Consider the following 21,750-nt stretch of genomic DNA (forward strand, 5'->3'; position numbering starts at 1 on the left):
ACCACTGTGCACGTGCCAGGAGCATCACACCCCCCCCCCCCCCCCCCATTTCCTCTCCACCCCCATCAGAAAAAGAGCGAGCAGAAAGGAGGCCAGAGCCCGGGAGTGCGGTCGACAGTGTTTTATTGAGCAGGCGGGACTCGTCCGGCTGTTGCACGACATTTGGCACAGATTTAGATAGTGTGACCAGGACCAGGCCCAGGCCCAGGACCAGGACCAGGACCAGGACCAGGCCCAGGCCCAGGCCCAGGACCAGGACCAGGACCAGGACCAGGACCAGGCCCAGGCCCAGGCCCAGGCCCAGGACCAGGACCAGGCCCAGGCCCAGGCCCAGGACCAGGACCAGGACCAGGACCAGGACCAGGACCAGGCCCAGGCCCAGGACCAGGACCAGGACCAGGACCAGGCCAGACCCTGGCTGCACAAAAGCTTTACTACACACTGACTACTGCACACGCCAGAAACCCGTTCACCTGTAGATCACTGGGGACGATGCATGCGACGACGGACCCTCTGTGCATATACGTGTCTGCCGAGTGTGTGTGAGGGAGAGAGAGGGGGGGGCGAGCGGAGGACAGCGTCAACCTGCCGTGTGTGTGTGTGTGTGTGTGTGTGTTCAGAGGTAATTCAGTTGCTGGTTTTTCACACCCTCAACCGGCTGTAACAGACCTGTGATAGTATAGATAGAGTATAATACACCAAGGTTTCCTCCGGATACACTTTACAACAACAACAACAACAACAATAATAATAATAATAATAATAATAATAATAATATTCATGAGCATAAAAAAGAAGAAGAAGAAGAAGAAGAACAGCCATATGAAAGGAGTAAAAAGTGAGAGAAGTTCGTGGTTTGGGCCGAGCGAGAGGACTGCCGGAGACGGGGAAAAGGGAATTGGTGCTTTGGAGAAGAGGGAAGGAAAAACACTGCCGTAACCATGGATACGGAAAAGTTGAGCGCAAAAGGGGAGGGGCCAAATGAGCCATTCACGCATGCAGTAATGTGCATTCACAGCAGAACGACGCTCGCACGCACACACACACACACACAGACACACACACACACACACACACACAGGGGAGCAGCAGCACACAGCTGACGTACACCTGTGCGCTGCTACACCTGTAACTCTCCGCTCCACATAATTAGTTCCATAGCCTGTAACTCCTCAGCCTCACAGCAGACGGGAGGACGCGGAGCGGGCGGGCCGACAAGCGGAACATCCTGCGGTGGTCTTGGTATTGCACAAAGGGTTCTGGGCCCCAACCGGTCCAGTCAGGACAGGAAACAGACGGTCCATCATGCGCCGCCACCCTCCGCCACGAGCAGACGACACCGACACGATACAGCCGATCAACACAGGCTATATACAGGACACACTGCACAGTCCATGCGTGTGGGGGGAGGGGCGTGCACGCGCCTACGTGCATGCGTGCGTGTGTGTGGGCTTGTCCAGGTGCAGTGAGCCACGTGTCTGTGGTGTGTTTAAGTCTGTATTTAAAGTGTGCACGTGGGCCTGTGTGTGAGCGTGTGCGTGCGTATTCATATCAATATTCATATCGTGATTAAACGGTATCATAATAATAAACCCAGGCAACAGGAACAACACAATGCAAGTCAAGAAGATCCCAAAAGAAACAACTATTCAGCTTCTACGTCGAGAGTGTGTGGAAGGATCAGCAGTGTGTGTGTATCCAGGTGTGTGTTATGGTTGTTGGATCAGTGTGTGTGTGTGTGTTTTAGGTGTGCGTCTCCTCGGGGGCGCAGTAAGAGAAGTCTTTGAACTCCTCCTGGTTGATCTGACGGATGATGGCCTCGTCGGTGGGCGTCAGCACCGGGTCCTCCTTAGTGAAGTCCTGGTCAAAGTTATTCACATCACGTTTGGTTTTCTGCAAACACACACACACACACGACGTGAGGAGACGAGTCAGCACAAAGGCACTAAGAAGTGGTGCAGCGGCGCCCCCTAGTGGCTGTCGGCGGCGGCGCCGCCTGCTGGGTGACGCGACCCTGCGGGATCCGCGCGCGCCTCCATGTGTGCGACATGTTCCACAGCAGATTTCCGGCTCCTGCTGGGCCACTGCTGTAGCTGCAGGCTCAGCCATGCTAACGGCCCCATAATGAGCAGAACCGGCCCGGAGGCCCCCCACGCGGAGCGCCGGCAGGGGAATGATGATTCCCACTACGGTAAAATGCTGCTGCGCGTGCTGCTGCGCGTGCTGCTGCGCGTGCTGCTGTGTGCGTCTCTTACGATTCGGGGTTTAAAGGGCGGCTTCACTTTCCTCTGCTCCAGCAGGACCCAGTCGATCTCCCTGAAGAAGGCGTGGGTCTTGATGGCCTCCTCGCAGCCCTGGGTCACCACGCAGCCCAGCCGCTTGGCCGGGTTCTTGGTCATGAACTGCACACACAAACACAGTTTTGATTGTGTAAACTGTGAAATGCAGCCCGGTTATTACAGCCATTATCTTCAGTTCCAGGCCAGGAACAGAGCGGTGGGAAGGGGTGGGGGGGTGCGTTTGGCTGCTAATAATAGAGCGAAGCATTAACGGCTGTGTGGACGGGCCGGCCCGATGAAGCGGGTCAACAGATTGACGGTGTTATTTACTCTCACTAAAAGCTGCCTCTCTTTGGTGGCGCGTCTGTTCGGCGTTTAGAGGAGCACTTTGTGACGGAGGCGGCTTCACGCTCACGCCGCCGAGGCCGCCGCCTCTCTGGCTGCTGTGGCGTTTCCTCGATGACAGAAAGTCACAGCTGAAGCTCCCGTGTTGGAGCGTTGGAGAGGACGGGAACGGGAACCGTGGCGAGGACGCTAAAGCGAGCAGTCGCACCTTTCATGACGGTGCCGCTGATCTGATGCCACTGAGCTTCAGATCAGCCCATAAGAACACGCTCACTGATGCTAGCTGCATGTCATGTTAGCCTTGGGGTTAGCCTCCTGGGCAGGAGTGATTCTAAGGTCGGGACCTTTCGGTCGTGTACGTGTGAGAAAGTTCTAGTAACACGAGGGCAGAGTGAGCCGAACGTGCTAGTGGGCGTCGCCAAGGGCGTCCGTGCGCGTCGCCACGTACCGCTCGGAGGATAGAAACGGCTTCTTTGCTGAGCCAGACGGGGGTAGAGGACGTCGTCGTGGAGGATGGACTCGAACAAATCGTCTTCGTTATCGGCCTCGAACGGCGGCTGTCCGGCCATCATCTCGTACATCAGAACCCCGAGCGCCCACCAGTCCACCGAGGCGCCGTACTCCAGCTCCTGCAGGATCTGAGTCAACAGGAGCACATCAACACGCCCACCTGTGTCTCACGGCGACGCCGCCGCCGCTAATGCTAACGAGTCCTGATTCAGGACGTTCTGTGGGCGGAGCGGGAGCTGACCTCGGGGGCGATGTAGTCAGGTGTGCCACAGAAGGTGGTGGTGGTCACGCCGTTCATGATGCCCTCTTTGCACATGCCGAAGTCGGCCAGCTTGCAGTGTCCCTCTGCGTCCAGCAGGATGTTGTCCAGCTTCAGATCCCTGAAAGAGACGCACGCTGAGAACCGGCTCCATCTGGATCCCAGAGGCATGAATCTTTAAAGAGCTGAGAATCCTCCCAGAAGCTAATTAAAGCAGCCAGGTGTCCCCAGGAGCCTCAGGAGACCCGGGCCCGGCGGGGACGCTCACCTGTAGATGACGCCGTTGCGGTGCAGGAACATGAGCGCCGAGGTGACCTCGGCGGCGTAGAAGCGGGAGCGCGGCTCGTCGAACTTCCTGGAGCGCTGGATCTGGAACATCAGGTCTCCTCCGTTCACGTATTCCATGACGAAGAACAGACGATCCTGCAGAGAGCCACCCACACACACACACACACACGCACACACACACACACCCACACACACACACACACTGAGACACACTCTGGGGCCGGGACATGAGCGCCGCCTCCGTCCGCCCCCCCTACCCGTGTCTGGAAGCAGCAGTGCAGCTGGGTGAGGTAGGGGTGTCGGCGGGCCAGGGCCAGGATGCGCTTCTCCGTCATGGTGCAGTCGACATCGTCGTCCTGCAGGATCACGTCCTTCTTCAGGACCTTGACGGCATAAACGTCCTCTGACCCCTTCAGCTCTGCCAGCATCACCTGGATCGGGGAGAGGAACCTCAGGAATCTGGACTCACAACCACGAGGACGTGGGACCGTGTGAGGAACGTGGACGTGACAGTGTATGTGGGACGTCATCGTGTCCTCACAGGTGTCTACAGGACGCTGTTGGAGGTGTTGCTGATGTTTGACCACCGATGCTGTCCAAACTGGGACACACGTCCTACTGGACAACAGCCCAGGGGACACTCAGTCCATGGGGGGGGACATGTCCCGGAGCTGCCAACACAATTCCGTCCCTAAACGTGTCCCACCTTGCCGAAGCTGCCTTTGCCCAGAACTTTGATGAAGTTGAAGTCCTTCAGCGTCCTCCTCTGGACCTGGCCGTCCTCCCTGCCCGCCGAGGACGAAGAGGAGGAGGTGGTGGACGAGGAGGAGGAGGAGGAGTGTTGGGGTCCCTGCTGATCCAGGGACAGCGCCGCCTGCAGGCGATCCAGCCCCGCCAGGTCTGTGGGACCAGAACAGAGATCCCTCATGACCCAGCTGACAAACACAACGTTAACTTTGGCTTCTCAGCCTGTACGTGAGAAGACCATGAGTAACCGTGGCGACCAAATGGTGCAGGTGGGCGGTGTTGGGGGGGAGGGGCTTAGATAACTCAAGTTCAGCAACAAGAAGAGACTAAAAAATGATGACAGGAATGGAAACGTTGGCTCTCTCACACACACACACACTCACACACACACGTGTGTGTTCAGCCATACCCTGCTGTGAGGGGGAGGGGGGCACAGCAGCCTGGCCCAGGCTGTTCTCGTCCGTCTGGGAGAGCTCAGGAGGACCCTGGGGGGCTTCCTGTCCTGGGGTCAACTGCAGGGAGAGAAGAGGGTGGTTCTGGTGTCATCGGGCGTTTCACCGCGCCGCCGCCTCTCTGGGGACAACGGTACCTTCCTCCGGCGCTGTGCGGTGTTGGAGATCTTGTCGGGGGTGACGCCCAGGTCGGACAGGACCTTGGCGATTCCTCGGGCGTCCACGCCACAGTTAGGAGCCACGTTCTTCTCACACCTTCGGTGCACGTTCATCTTACACACTGTGGGAGGAAGGTCGGCTCGGCTTAAACGCTTAAAAAGCATCATGTGGCTGAGATCCGTTGGCCGACGCTGTAGGTTCCCGACTGCACCTGAACGCACCTTTGCACTGCAGACCCTGCCTCATCAGGCCCCACAGCAGGGAGCCACAGTGGTCGCAGAAGGTGGGCACCTTGTAGTTGTGAATACTGAACTTGTGCGGCATGTTAACACTGAACCTCTGTGAGCCCACCTGGAGAGGAACACACACACACACACACACACACACACACACACACACACACAGGTCAGTGAGAGCTTACTGTTAATGTCAGAATGCTAGCACAACTTGCAACCCGACACACACACACACACATATACAATCTGAATATTATATATTCTGATATGTAATTGTATTCACCCTCTGTACTATGTACAGGTACACAGAGGCCGAGTATCCATTTATCTGGATTATTGTAAATATACATCCTCTTTGTATATTCCATTTGATTTCTATTTGATTCTATCTTATTTTTCCCTGAGTGCTCTTGTTGCTGTTGTTGCACTGTAAATTTCCCCGTGTGGGACAATAAAGGATCTGAATCTGAATCTGAATCTGAATATACACACACACACACATATATACACACACACACACATATACACACACACACAGGTCAGTGAGAGCTTACTGTTAATGTCAGAATGCTAGCACAACTTGCAACCCGACACACACACACACACACACATATACACACACACACACACACACACACACCTCTTCGGGTGTGTCCTCCTGTTTCTTCATCCCAGCACACTTGGTGATGATGAGTTCATGGCAGCGCTTGTGAACAACACAAGTACACACTGGAAACACACCAGGAGACAATCAGAAAGCTGCTCTTTGTTCTGATGCAACAGCCCGTTAGCTTAGCATCACAGAAACACATCTTTGCTCGCTTTGATCTTGTCTTTTGTGATGGTTGTGGGGAAACCACAGCTGTCATTCATCAAACATGTCAGCTTGTTGTGCTTCGTCCATAAAACATGAGCTTCACCTGAGTGTGTACTCACCCTGGCACTGGTAGCCCTGCTTCCCCAGCACGCCCCTATCAGATCACACACACACAGGAGTCAGCATTTCAGCCAGAGTGTGTGTGTGTGTGTGTGTGTGTGTGTGACAGGATGTAAACCAAAAGAAAGACTCTAAAACATCAGATGAAGATATGAAACCAGCTTTTTTGTGTTAACGTGTCCTTGTTGTGTTGTGTGTGTCCTACCAGATGAAGTCCCTGCAGTGTGAGCAGTAGGTGGGCTGTCTCAGGTAGGTGGCCATGAACTTGTGTCCGTTGACCTGATGGACGCGTCTCCGGACGGCTCCCTGCCGGCGCCGGGGTCCGATCCTCTCTCGGAACACTCGCTCCTCATTATCGTTGCTTCCGGAGGCTGTGGGTGAACCACAGTGGTGAGATACTGTCACCTGTGCACGTGTGTGTGTGTGTGTGTGTGTGCGTGTGCCTCCTCCACGTGCAGCTGTGAGCTGGGCCATTAACTCCATTGACCATCATGACACGACATTAATAGACTAACAGTTTGACTGGTCATGTGACCATGTGACCCGTGTTAACAGACTGGCGCCGGGCAGCAGCCCGTTGTGCACGAGCGTAGTTGTGCACGAGCATTGTTGTGCACGTGTGTTGTTGTGCACGAGCATCGTTGTGCACGAGCCATTGCGTCAAGCCGACAGGAAAAAACAAAGGAATTCTTTCAATTTTTATAATAATGTGTAGGGATTTTTGTGTCTATTTGATGGATTTAGGAAGTGGGGCCACATCTTTACGTCACGTTCCCGGTAACATGAAGCCTCAGACTTGTTGTTGGATTCATTTCAGACTTGTTTACTTGTTTACACCTCACTCACGATTGTAATTGGTCGATAATTAAAGTGTCTTTCATAATTCAGGCTTCGTTCACCTTCACATGAGCAGTTAATGAACTAGAAATCTTGTTCTTTGTTACAGTGCAGGTGGGTTTATTGCTTGTTTGTTGAAGGAAGGTTCTCCCCGAAACACTCGTGCACGTGAGGCCACTCGTGCACGTGAGGCCACGGTGCTCCCTGTTGCACCACCGGGCCGCCCCCGGCCCCCGGCCCCCGGAAGAACACTTTCATCCCCTGGAGATAGGTGCTCCTTCAGCTGCCTCCCCTCCTCCCTCCTCCAACACCCGAGCAGAGGCCCGTGCACGCGTACGTGCGCTGTCTATTTATACCTCCGTGTGTGGGCATTAAAACCAAGGACAGCATATTAAAATACTCCTCCTCACAGGCACCATCCAGCCAGCCCTTCCTTTCCTCTCTGCGTCTCCCCGGAAACAGAAGCGTTTTCCGAGGGAACCTTAAGATGAGCGAGCCGCCTCCACTCCCCCCCCCCCCCCACGCTCCCCCTCCCTCCCCCCCCTCCCACACTCCTCCTCTCTGCTGTCCTAGTTTGTCTTCCGTCACTCTTCCTCCTGAGATGTTAGCCAGGTGGTTACAGTGCAGTTGGATTACAGTCAGACTGTCTAGGGGCTCTGTGAGTGTGTGTGTGTGTGTGTGTGTGAGTGTGTGTGAGTGTGTGTGTGTGTGTGTGAGTGTGTGTGAGTGTGTGTGTGTGAGTGTGTGCGTGAGTGTGTGTGAGTGTGTGTGTGAGTGCATGTGTGAGTGCGTGTATGAGTGCGTGTATGAGTGTGTGTGTGTGTGTGCGTGTATGAGTGTGTGTGTGTGAGTGTGTGTGTGTGTGAGTGTGTGAGTGCGTGTGTGAGTGTGTGTGTGTGAGTGAGAAAGAGCGAGAGAGAGGGAGCGTGCACGCTAGAGACAGCTTAACAGCCCATTATGGGGATGACTGTTTTACATAATACATCATCCATCTGTCCAGGAAGTCCACCCAGGTAGGCTGAGGAGGGCGCCGCCGCCGCCGCCGCCGCCGCCGCCACCGCGTTACAACAAGGGCGTCCGCGTTACGTCGTCGTTCCTGTTGTAACATTGTAACGTTGTAACCAAGAACCTTCCGCTGAACCAGGGAACCTTTCTGGAGGTCATGAGGTCACACGCTCGGGTTCTCGGGGCACAGTGTCACATGGCGTCCTTCACCTGGGACGGACGGCGCCAGAGACCCGTCCTGGTTGGTTCCTGTAGAGTCTGTCTGCATGACAGCAGTGTGAGGGCAGATAAAAATACCACCTCTTCCTCTCGTGCTGCCCCCCCCCGCCCCCCTCAGAACACACACCACCCCTCAACTATGGGAAGGAAGTTCAGGAGTGGGCGGAGCCTCCATGAGGTCACGAGGGAGTGGCCAATCACGGACGAGGAGGGCAAGTCATGGATCCTGGGGGTGTGTGCGTGTGTGTGTGTGTGTGTGTGTGTGTGTAATCTCTAGTTCAATCTCCTGGACTATTTTAAGAACCTACTCGGCTGTTGTCTGTGATACTGTTGGATAGAAGAAGAATCGCACACACTCTTGTGCACACACACCCAGTCACGTGCACACACACTCTCGTGCACACACACTCTTGTGCACACACACCCAGTCACGTGCACACACACTCTCGTGCACACACACTCTTGTGCACACACACCCAGTCACGTGCACACACACTCTCGTGCACACACACTCACTCTGCCTGTATGCTGACAGTCCGTTTCACCTGCACCTGTAACTTTACACCTGCTTATAAATAGAGATGCCTGTCTGCCGTGCACAGCGATGTGCACGTGTGTGTGTGGGTGTGGAGAACAACTGAGGGTGAGATGTTCTCCTTGTTTCCGTTACAAATGGAGGAGGAAAAGGAGGGCAGACAGAAGAGAGGAGGAGGTTCTGCTGGAACCTGTGGGGGAGCAGCAGGTCTTCGTCTCCCTCTGGGACCCGTTTCACAGGACCGGCGGCGTGAAGACGCAGCACGCCGCCGCCTGGCGGAGGCGTCGGGAGCGTTAGAGGAGCACCGACACGCTGCCAATATCAGCTTCATTTCCTCCACGTTGAAGAAGCACCTGATCCAGGGCGACGCGGCCCGGAGGAACCTTCCTGGACCCTCTGAAAACGCCCGTCCGGGATGTAAACGGCGAGATGTTGAAGACGAGAGCGCGAAAACGAGACGCAGGTGGCGAGGAGGGCTAACGGGCGCCAGGACTCGCTGGTGGTTACCCAAGCATTTAAATCATTACTGGAGGAGCGGACATGATGGAGAGCCTGGTCCCCCCCCAGGAGGAACGGCCCGGGAGCACCGGACCTGCTGCAGCGATGGAGCAGCCAAACCAGCCCAGACAGGCGGCGGCTCGAACCAGTCAGGTGTTCCCTGTGAAAGAGTGTTTTGTTGTGTTCACCTTCGGTGGAGGAACCGGACAGGTCGATGACCACGTAGACCTTCCCCTCGGGTTCCAGGTCGATCTGGAGACAAAGACAGAGAGAAACGGTGAAACAGAGGAAGCAAACAGGAAGTAACGCCTCCGGAAGGAACCTGGCACAACCTGAAGGTTGTGCCGGGCCCACCGGGCCCACCGGGCCCACCGGGCCCGGCACAACCTTCAGGGTTCTGAATCTGAAGGTTCCTGCCCCTCAGATGATGGCGGCTGATTCCCGCCTGTTCACAGGCGCCAGAATGAAGCCAAGACTCTGTTCAGCTATTGTGTTCAAACAATGTGGAGATGTTGAGAGCTTCTGCTGCCTGGTCCTGTTACCAGGAGACAGGGAAGACAAGAGGACACGAGGACATGAGGACAAGAGGACGAGAGGACATGAGGATAAGAGGACGAGAGGACAAGAGGACAAGAGGACGAGAGGACATGAGGACAAGAGGACATGAGGACAAGAGGACATGAGGATGAGAGGACGAGAGGACAAGAGGACGAGAGGACATGAGGATAAGAGGACAAGAGGACATGAGGACATGAGGATAAGAGGACGAGAGGACAAGAGGACATGAGGACGAGAGGATAAGAGGACATGAGGACGAGAGGACAAGAGGACGAGAGGACATGAGGACAAGAGGACATGAGGACGAGAGGACTAGAGGACATGAGGACGAGAGGACATGAGGACGAGAGGACATGAGGACAAGAGGACAAAAGGATATGAGGACAAGAGGACAAGAGGACATGAGGACAAGAGGACATGAGGACAAGAGGACATGAGGACAAGAGGACGAGAGGACATGAGGATGGGATGGAAGATCCCAGAGATGTGAGTGACGGCCAGGCCACAGTGGTGTTTCATGATGTGGGTGCATGTGTGAGTGCACGTGTGAGTGCACGTGTGAGTACACGTGTGAGTGCGTGTGTGAGTGCCTGTGTGAGTGCGTGTATGAGTGAGTGCGTGTGTGCGTGTGCGTGAGAGCACGTGTGAGTGCACGTGTGAGTGCACGTGTGAGTGCACGTGTGAGAGCACGTGTGAGTGCACGTGTGAGAGCACGTGTGAGTGCACGTGTGAGTGCGTGCGTGAGTGAGTGTGTGAGTGCACGTGTGAGAGCATGTGTGAGTGCATGTGTGAGTGCATGTATGAGTGAGTGCGTGTGTGAGTGCACGTGTGAGTGCACGTGTGAGAGCATGTGTGAGTGCATGTGTGAGTGCGTGTATGAGTGAGTGCGTGTGTGAGTGCACGTGTGAGAGCATGTGTGAGTGCACGTGTGAGTGCGTGCGTGAGTGAGTGTGTGAGTGCACGTGTGAGTGCATGTGTGAGTGCATGTGTGAGTGCGTGTATGAGTGAGTGCGTGTGTGAGTGCACGTGTGAGTGCACGTGTGAGAGCACGTGTGAGTGCATGTGTGAGAGCACGTGTGAGTGCACGTGTGAGTGCGTGCGTGAGTGAGTGTGTGAGTGCACGTGTGAGTGCATGTGTGAGTGCGTGTATGAGTGAGTGCGTGTGTGAGTGCACGTGTGAGTGCACGTGTGAGAGCATGTGTGAGTGCATGTGTGAGTGCGTGTATGAGTGAGTGCGTGTGTGAGTGCACGTGTGAGAGCATGTGTGAGTGCATGTGTGAGAGCACGTGTGAGTGCACGTGTGAGTGAGTGTGTGAGTGCACGTGTGAGTGCACGTGTGAGTGAGTGTGTGAGTGCACGTGTGAGAGCATGTGTGAGTGCACGTGTGAGTGCATGTGTGAGTGCGTGTGTGAGTGCATGTGTGAGTGAGTGCATGTGTGAGTGCACGTGTGAGTGCATGTGTGAGTGCACGTGTGAGTGCGTGCGTGCGTGCGTGAGAGCACGTGTGAGTGCACGTGTGAGTGCACGTGTGAGTGTGATGACGGGAAATTTTATTCCGAGAATTCCAAAGTAAATAATCTGACAGAATTAACAAACATGATGTACAAATGTGAGCAGGAGCTGAGGACAAATGATGACGTCATCCCCTAAAGGGGGGGGGGGGGGGAGGGGGGCTGGTTCTAATCCCTCACTAAGCTCTGGGACAGCAGCCGATCCTCTTACGCAACAGTGGGACACAGGCAGCAAACACATGCAGGGGTAGAGCAGCACCGACACCTGAGGGGGGGGGAACCAACACCTGAGGGGGGGGTAATCAACACCTGGGGGGGGGGGCTGAATAATCAACACCTGAGGGGGGGGCTGAATAATCAACACCTGATCGGGGGGGGGGGGGGGGGGCTGAATAATCTCAGATCCCTGACGTTTGTCCTGATTAAATCCACGTCCTGGAATTGACTTTCTTCCACTGGAAAATCTAAAGATTCCCTCAATCCCAGAATCATGAGGATAAAAACGAGGGTGTCTCCAACATTACGGTCCCCGAGCCGCCGTCACCACCTGCAGCTACGGGTTCAGAGAGCGCTAGCTAGCGGGAGCGTAGGTGACAGGCGGAGCTTTGATAGCATTTAGCTCGCTAGCACAGCAGGAAGCTACTGACCCGGGGCCCAAGGACCTGACGGTGACGCTGCATCAAAGGAATTCAGCTTGAAACGGAGCCCGGAGTCGACCGGAGGGATGGAGGAGCGGTTTGGGCTCAACTTTACGTAAAGCTGGCGTAAGCTCATCACCCTTCTGTTGCAGCACGTAACGAGGGCGACCCACAAACCGCCGCGTTCTTCATGCTACGCTCGGACCGTGCGCTAATCCCAACCAACCCTCTTGCGTAACCTCCGATCTCAGCGGGATTTCACATGAAAGATGGACTGAGTGCTTTTGGAAACGGAGCAAATGGAGGCTCCGTCATTGAGGTCATGCCGGGTCGGTCCGAGACGGCCAGAACACCTGCGCCGCTCACACGTGCAGCCACAGGCGTACGAACCAGAGATCAAAGGAAAACCAGGAAGGTCCTTTATTCCAGGGAGGAAAATCTGGAGCCTTTAGGCCTCAAATGAAAGAGAAGCCTGGGGGGGGGGGCACCTCTGAGCAGGTGAGCCAGGTGTACACAGGTGAAGGACGTGGGTTCCACAGCACCTGGGACGGCTGTGTCCATCCGTCCTGCTTTCAACCTTCTGCTGCTGCTTCAAAGCTACAAATACGATCCAGGACCAGTTTCACTCACCAGAAACACCTCTGGACCTTCTGGGTGTCCAGAAGGTCCAGTTGGACCAGCAGCATTCTGAGAACTGGCCCGGAGACGGGATGTATCTGTCTGTTCATCATCATCATCACATCATCACATCATCATCATCATCATCACCATCATCATCACCATCATCACATCACATCATCACCACCATCATCACCATCATCACATCATCATCACCATCATCACCACCATCACCACCATCATCACCATCATCACATCATCATCACATCATCATCACATCATCATCACATCATCATCACCATCACCATCATCACCATCACCATCATCACCATCATCACCACCACCATCACCACCATCATCATCACCATCACCACCATCATCACCATCATCATCACCATCATCACCATCATCACCACCACCATCATCATCACCATCACCATCACCATCATCACCACCATCATCATCATCATCACCATCACCATCATCACCATCATCACCACCATCACCATCATCACCACCACCATCATCATCACCATCATCACCATTATCATCACCATCATCACCACCACCATCATCACCACCATCATCACCATCATCACCACCACCACCATCATCACCATCATCACCATCATCATCACCATCATCACCATCATCATCACCATCATCACCACCACCATCATCATCACCATCATCACCATCATCACCACCACCATCATCATCATCACCACCACCATCATCACCACCATCATCACCATCATCACCACCACCACCATCATCACCATCACCACCATCATCACCATCATCACCATCATCACCATCATCATCACCATCATCACCACCACCATCATCATCACCATCATCACCATCATCACCACCACCATCATCATCACCATCACCACCATCATCACCATCATCACCACCACCATCACCACCACCATCACCACCATCATCACCACCATCATCACCATCATCACCATCATCACCACCACCATCATCATCACCACCACCATCACCACCACCATCACCACCATCATCACCATCATCACCACCACCATCATCATCATCATCACCATCACCAGCTAGCAGCAGTTAGCTGCTAATTGCTAAGGTTAGCAGAGCCTCCTCAGCCTGTGGGAGAGGCCACATCACCTGATTCAGACCTGTTGCTGATGGAGTCTGAGTCATGTGATCACAACAGCAGACCTCTGCTGATGTTCTGGGGGGGTTCGGCAGGTCAGTCTGGGAGGGAAGACTAAGAGCCCTGAGCATCGGCGTTCCTGGCCAACATCCATCCTGGAACCAGCAGATCCCAAACTGGATAAACCCCTCCCCCAATTATTCATCTGTCCCTCATCAAATATGGAAGCCCTTTAAATGCTAATCAATAGGACAGAGTGGAAGGTTTTAACATCCCAGCGTCACGTTCTGGAGACAGGATGAGACTTCAAGCTGCTGTGGACACACACACACACACACACACACACACACACACACACACACACCGGTCCGGGTCCCTGGGGCGCCACTGTCATGTTGTCTCATTAATCCTGTTAGGACAATTAGGACACTGATACAGCCAGAGAGACCGAGGGCTTCACACACACACACACACACACACACACACACACACACAGAGACGCACACACACAATTACAGAAGTGTCACACACTGGAGGTTTTTTCCCTTTAAACAAGCAAAGAATTAAACACAGATGCAGGCTCAGCCGTCTGGTCCCATAGACAGGCTCCACACACACACACACACACACACACACACACCATATGTAGCAGCACAGAGGAGCACTCTCCCGAGCAGACGGGACACTCAAAGCTTGCATTCTCCCCCCCCTTACCCCCTTACCCCACCCCCCCCCCCCTACCACCCCCCTTACCCCCCTCTACCCCCCCCCCCCATCCAGCTCTGTCCAACCTCCCACATCCATCTGTCAAACGACAGGCTTCAGCTTCAGAGCGCTCCACCACGCCGGCGGTGCCACAGGCGCGCACGTCCGTCTGCCCGTCCCTCCTATCACAGCACGTACGTGCACAGGCACGTGCGTGAGTCGTGCATCACTACCCCAGCTAATGGTGTAAGAGGAGCTGAGGTGGAGGTGCAGGCTGCCCCCGTCCAGCAGGTCGGCCCTCTCGGATGAGAAGGAATGAAAACACACTTCCTGGAAAATGGTGGAAAACGGTGGAAAATGGTGGAAAGCGGTGGAAAATGGTGGAAAACGGTGACGTTTGGAGACTTTGTTCCACTTTGTTCTCCTTCACATCAACACAACTCTTCCAAAAGTTAAGCTTCTCAGGAGCAGGGAGCTGTCTTCACCTGTCCAGCAGCCTGGAGCGGCAGGTTTCTGATGACGCTGATGTCCACATGACCACACACACACACACACACACACACACACACACACACACACACAGACACACACACACGCACACACTCTTCCATGTCCACACAGCTGATCTCTGCACCTCCTCACCTCAGGATCTTTCCTTCATCACTGACTCATTCTGAAGACTTTCAGAAACGGTTTGAGGAGCTTTGTTCTTCTCAGGATCTGTGCGGCATAATTCAACTCTGGAGTGTTTTGCGATGCTTTTCCCAGCGGCTGTGCTATGAAATGTGTCTGGGTCGTCCCGGTCTCCGGAGCGTCGGTCCTGGTGTGTGAGGGCTGCTCTGCGTGCTCAGGACAGCTAACACACTTACAGGACGCTGTGATCAGGTTAGCTCACACACAATCTGATTGGGAAGCCAACAAGCCTGTAAACTGCATCTGAAATGGGATGTCAGAGCTAATGATCTTCCACGGGGGCTTCCTGGCTGCTGACCTTCACGCTGATGAGCTCAAACACCACGATAAATCCTATAAAACCGATAGAAGTCATGAATCTGAGGCCTTGATTAACAGGACTGGGAGACAAATGAAGACGGAGGACGTGGCTGAGGTGCCCCTGGAACATCTGATCATATTGGGAGGAGCAAGAGACCCGGGCGTCTACAGGCGTAACACAGGCGCCGCCATGATACACGCCCGTGCGAAGGGGCGGAACCGGCGAGGCTCCAGGCACACCTGGAGGCCCAGGCACGCCTGGAGGTCCAGGCACGCCTGGAGGTCCAGGCACACCTGGAGGTCCAGGCACACCTGGTTACCCTCCACTGGTCATACTGGAAATTCTTCTGTTTCAGCACTTGGGGAAACGGTGCTGATTCCGACTCGTCAACACCAAAGGGTGCCGCTCTGCCAGCCTCCTCCTGTGGGTGTGAGGCTGTCGCCAGGGGGACGGGACTGCCAGCATCGCCATGGCGACGGCTCCGCGGAGCATCTCAATTACCGAGCGGGACAATTAATAAGCATCAAAGCCTGGTTAATCTTTCAGCGGCAGCGCGGGACAACAACCTGGTAGCTGAGGGGTCTGTGGGGGGGGCGGGATGGAGAGGTGGAGGACAAAAGGGAACAGGAAGTTGAGGGGGAGGGAGGGGGGGAGGGAGGGGGGAGGACCATCGCCAAGACACCGGGGACACGAGATGAAAGGAGCGAAGCGGCAGAAGGACGGAGGAAGTGAGAAGTCACAACAGCCCGTCCCTCCAGCGGGGGGGTCGAGTGCTGAGAACAACTTTACAGCCTCTCAAATGTTTCATTTCTCTGCCAACCACCGAAGCGTGAGAACAATCCTGTCATCATCTGATCTGCAGCTCTCCTGCTCCACACAGGCCCCCACCAGGACCCCCCCCCCCCCCCCCCTCCCGAACCTCCTCCCAACTGGACACAGGGAGGCACGGAGCAGCTGCCCAAAGCAAAGCTCACACAGGTGCATCACCTGGGATCTCTGGTTTCAGCTCCTCACCTTATCTCAGATAACCCCCCCCCCCCCCCCCCCATGAGGGGGCTAATCCTTGTAGGTCAAACAAAGGAAGGACTTCTGTCACATCAAAGAAGAAAACTGCTTGTGCTGCTTTGAAATGGTGGGAAGATGAAAGAGATTAAAGACGTGGGGGGGGGGTATGGACAGAGGGGGGGAGGTATGGACGGGGGGGATGGGTGGAGGTATGGACAGAGGGGGGGTGGAGGTAGGGGCAGAGGGCGGGTGGGCGGGGCCACGCCGCCCTGAGGCATCATGTATTGACGAGACAGCTGGCCTGTTTGATGGGATGCAGTCAATCGACAGGGTGATCTATAAACCCTGACCTAACTCTGGAGGGGTGTGTGTGTGTGTGTGTGTGTGTGTGTGTGTGTGTGTGTGTGTGTGCGTCCGTGAGGGTTGAGGCAAACCAGTAAGTATAGTTCAGGTAATGTGAGGTCATCAGAACGTTGTGGCTAAATCACAGTGATATAAAGGTAAATCATCATGATTGAACCAAGGAGGACTGTGTGTGTGTGTGTGTGTGTGTGTGTGAGTGTGTGTGTGTGTGTGTGTGTGTGTGTGTGTGTGTGTGAGTGTGTGTGTGTGTGTGTGTGTGTGTGTGTGCGTGTGTGTGTGTGTGTGTGAGTGTGTGTGAGTGTGTGTGTGTGTGTGTGTGTGTGTGCGTGTGTGTGTGTGTGTGTGAGTGTGTGTGAGTGTGTGTGTGTGTGTGTGTGTGTGTGTGTGTGTGTGTGTGTGTGTAACAGAGAGTAATTACATAACTTGTCCCCTCCGATGACACCCTAGCGTCCTGCGTCCTGCTGCCTATTTCTCTACTCGTCGTCATGACACCAGAGCAGGAAAACAAGATTCTACAGATCAGATGTGACCCCAGTGAACGTTTGCTTTCCTCTCGTGCTGTGATTGGTCCAGGTGAGTCCAGCTACAGACCCTCTGCAGCCTCTCCCGGGCCTAAAAACACTGCAGCAAATGAGCGTGAATATTGAACCCTGACGGCAGCTGCTGATCCTGCTGCTGTTGGAGGAAACAGCAGCAGGATCAGCACCGGTCACATGTTTCAGGAACCCAAAAGGCTCCAGAGCCCAAACAAGCGGCTCTTTATCATCTCCAAGTTCAAACACGGCACCAGCGACACCAATCAGATTAGTGGAGGAGAAACTGGAACAAATGAGCTGCAGCGTGTCTGTAGAGCTGAGAGGGAGCATTGTTGAGGAGGAGGAGGAGAGGAGGTGGAGGAGGAGGTGGAGGAGGGGAGGAGGAGGTGGAGGAGGGGAGGAGGAGGTGGAGGAGGGGGGGAGGAGGAGGAGGAGGGGAGGAGGAGAGGAGGAGGTGGAGGAGGGGAGGAGGAGGTGAGGAGGGGAGGAGGAGGTGAGGAGGAGGAGGAGGAGGGGAGGAGGAGGTGGAGGAGGGGAGGAGGAGGTGAGGAGAAGGAGGAGGTGAGGAGGAGGTGGAGGAGGGGAGGAGGAGGTGGAGGAGGGGAGGAGGAGGTGAGGAGAAGGAGGAGGTGAGGAGGAGGTGGAGGAGGGGAGGAGGAGGTGGAGGAGGGGAGGAGGAGGTGAGGAGGAAGAAGAGGAGGAGGAGGAGGAGGAGGAGGAATGTGTGTAGCTGAGGACCTGCTGGTAGAGGTCAGACCCCTGATGACCTGACGACTGGAGCAAAGAAGCCAAGACCATGGGACAGCAACCAGCCTGATACAGAGACACTCCAACAGCAGGTGTGTGTGTGTGCAGGTGAGTGTGTGTGCGGGTAAGTGTGTGTGCAGGTGAGTGTGTGTGCAGGTGTGTGTGTGTGCAGGTGTGTGTGTGTGCGGGTGAGTGTGTGTGCGGGTAAGTGTGTGTGCGGGTAAGTGTGTGTGCAGGTGAGTGTGTGTGCAGGTGTGTGTGTGTGCAGGTGTGTGTGTGTGCGGGTGAGTGTGTGTGCAGGTGAGTGTGTGTGCAGGTGTGTGTGCGCTGCATCGGCCTCCAGGTGGAACCAGCCGTAAGGACGCGAGGAAGATATTATCTGGGCCCGTTAGGGTGGTCTGACTTATGGACCTGTCAGGTTCTGCCCCAGAGCTCAGTGGGCGACCGAGACAGGGAGACAAGAACACACACACACACACACACACACGCACGCACACACACGCACACACACACACACACACACACACACACGTACCCAGTCCTCGTAGTGCCTGGTCCCGTTCTGCAGCAGGTCCTCCAGCTGGATGGTGCAGTTGGCCACAAAGTCGTCATATCCGATGGGTGCGTCGTGGAACACGGACAACTCCAGGCTCCGTCCCTCCCGGACCTCGGTGCAGAATTCCTGGTGCCAGGCGGGGCTGTTGGTCTTGGTTCTGGTAGCAGTCTGGCCGAGCCGGGTCTGGTCGAGGTTCAGGGCCAGGTAGGGGTCCAGGAGGAAGGAGCCGCTCTTCCCCACGGCGTGACGCAAGGCCCAGGGGGTGGGCTTCAGGTCCACCGCCTCACACACTCGCACCTTCAGCACACCACTGAACACCGGCATGGCTGCACACACGTGTGTGTACAAGTGTGTGTCGACGTGTGTGTGCGTGTGTGTCTAGGCCAGCCTGCCTGTTCCTGCTCCTGTGAGGTGTGTTTCCTTCCAACGAGCAGGGCTACTGCACAGTCCTGCTACATCCCATAATGCCGCTGGCTCCTCTGGCTCTCAGTCTAACACGGGAATATTAGAACATTCTGTTATCCACACACACGCGCGCACACACACACACACACAGCTGATGGGTCCCAGCGACAAACACAACAAGGCGGCGGTGGTCGCTGGCTAGTTCCGCCCCCCCGGAGCGGCTCCCCCGCTCCTCTACGGTCCCGGGTCCGTTTGCTGGGGACGGGCCGAGCGTGAAACCCTCAGTCCGCTCGGTTAGTGCGCGTCGCTTCGCTTCATCGGCGGCTCCGGAGCTTCCCGAGGTCCTGGTGCGGCTCTCCCGGGTCAGGGTGGGAGAGAGCGCGAGCAGCCGCGCCTAGCCATCCGGGAATGGAGCTCGTCTCTGGGATAATCTCCGCGCGCCCGCCTCACGGCGCCGCGAGATCTGCGCCGACCGCCGCCGCAACTAAAGCCTCGACGCGCCCCCGTTCCGGCCTCGGCGGCCCCTCATACATCCCGGAGCTCCGAACCCGATTCGGCTCTTTCTCTTTTCAGTCCTGGCGCGCGCCACCGCGTTTCCCGTCCGCGCTCACTCTCGTGAGTCGGTGAGTGAGCGCGAGCTGCAGGAAATGCGCAAAACGCGTCACCCGCTGCCGGGCGGATGAGACGGGAGGTGTGTGTGTGTGTATGTGTGTGTGTGTGTGTGTGTGTGTGTGTGTGTGTGTGCGTGTGTGTGCGTGCGCGCGCGTGTGTGCGTGCGTGCGTGCACGCGTAATTGGAAGAGGTGTATTGTGATAGCAGGAGACGACGGTGGGAATGGAATTCAGCCGCAGGCGTGGAGCGTAAATGTGCGCGTTTGTCCGTGTGCGTGAGCGCGTGTAGTTGCCGCGTCCAGACAGTCAATGAATCTGGTCAATTCGTCAGTCTTTATGTCCGGTTACAGACAACAGACAACAGACAAAACACACGCGGTCCTCCTAAGTATATCAAACCAGGCGGCATATAAATACATCGAATACATACAATTACAACCGAAACGCAACAGTCCAAATATGATAACTTTAATATTCTATCGCTCTCCCTCACATTTCTATACATTTCTCCTCTATCTATACTGTTATTTATACAGCTGTAAGTTACAGTTAATCCCCCCCCCACCCCCCCCGGATCACTGAGGTATTTCTGATTCTGATCTGTGTGTTGCTATAGAAACTGTCGGGAGGGCAGGTCGTGACCTGTGGAGGTGAGAAGTAAAGAATGTTTGCTGGTCTACAGCGCCCCCTGCTGCGCAGATGGACGCGTCGCATTGTTATGACGTCTTTAGGGAGTGACGTAACGGGTGCTGCCTTCACGGACTACCTTACAAGAGGTGTAGTGGCTATTTGTCTTCCGTATCAATAATCAAACTATAATAAAACAAAATCAAATCAAACGGCACTGAGGCACATAAGGAGTCAGCCCGTTGTCCAGGCAACAATAAAGGTTGCTGAGATTTATTTTCCATCGACAAGCAAACAAACAAAGAACAATGGTTCTTTATTACCTCTCTTGTCCTGGTAGAAGCCCATAAACCCTCCCAGGTGCCCGGCTCACCTGTGTCTACCTGCGCATACATGTAATCTCGCCCAGTGTGCTCCACCTACCCCGTACCTTCACAATAAAAGCATGACCAACTATCCAAATTAAACCAAACAATATTAAATGTCATAAACGGTGTATAACCCAAAACCAAACCACAAAAAAACCTAAATAACAAGCACAAAAGTGCATCACAGTGCATCGTTGAACATCACAAAAGTAACAAATAGTTCCAACACCCAGGCCCCTAATTGTGGAAAGTATAAACTCACAATTAAAGTAATTTCTACAAAGAGCTTTTCTCAGGAAGATCTCCATTACAGGCTGGTCCAAAACACAGGTCTGAGTTTGAAGGTGCACAGAACGGATCGATCCTTCTGGGACTCATCAGGATCCTCTGGGAGCAGCAGCATCAGCGATGATGACAACATCTCCTTCCACTTTTGCCTTTCCTGCATCACATGTCAGCACTCACACACCCGTCTTTCCCAAGGGTTCCATGGGTTGTCTCCATCTTCCCCTGGTGTACAGGTAGTTCTGCACCGAGTCCTGGTGGAAGGATGGGTCTCCCTTTTAGTAACAGAAGATGATTGGATGTGAGGGCCTCATCAGAAACATCAGAAACCTTTGTAATGGGTCTGTCGAGCAGTATTGCCCCCCCCCCCCCCCCCCCCCCCCCCCCATCACCACCACCCACCTCACAGAGCAGCATCTGCATCATCATCCAACAGCTGTGTGACCACAGAGGAACGTCCTCTCTTCACTGAGCGAACCAGATGCCCCAACAGCACCTGGATATGGGGCTGCTGATGTACTGAAGCCATCACCACAGCATCACCACAGCATCACCACAGCATCACCACAGTATCACCACAGCATCACCACAGCATCACCACAGCATCACCACAGTATCACCACAGCATCACCACAACATCACCACAGCATCACCACAACATCACCACAGCATCACCACAGTATCACCACAGCATCACTACAGTATCACCACAGCATCACCACAGCATCACCACAGCATCACCACAGCATCACCACAACATCACCACAGCATCACCACAA

The 21,750-nt window shown here is 54.9% G+C and overlaps 1 protein-coding gene across 1 annotated transcript; it reads right to left on the minus strand.

Moving 5' to 3' along the window:
• Positions 1-106: 106 nt before the first annotated feature.
• Positions 107-19,758, minus strand: prkcea (protein kinase C, epsilon a). Its single transcript, XM_029845203.1, is given in 16 exon segments — positions 107-1,893; positions 2,256-2,402; positions 3,073-3,114; positions 3,116-3,262; positions 3,376-3,514; positions 3,662-3,816; positions 3,939-4,112; positions 4,388-4,581; positions 4,838-4,940; positions 5,018-5,160; positions 5,261-5,390; positions 5,916-6,004; positions 6,212-6,246; positions 6,418-6,583; positions 9,495-9,558; positions 18,655-19,758. Coding segments are annotated over 16 exon segments (2,223 nt in total). The 5' UTR covers positions 19,000-19,758; the 3' UTR covers positions 107-1,743.
• Between the last annotated feature and the right edge of the window lie 1,992 nt (positions 19,759-21,750).

The sequence above is a fragment of the Takifugu rubripes genome, chromosome 1 (assembly GCF_901000725.2).
Source record: "Takifugu rubripes chromosome 1, fTakRub1.2, whole genome shotgun sequence".
Lineage (NCBI taxonomy): Eukaryota > Metazoa > Chordata > Actinopteri > Tetraodontiformes > Tetraodontidae > Takifugu > Takifugu rubripes.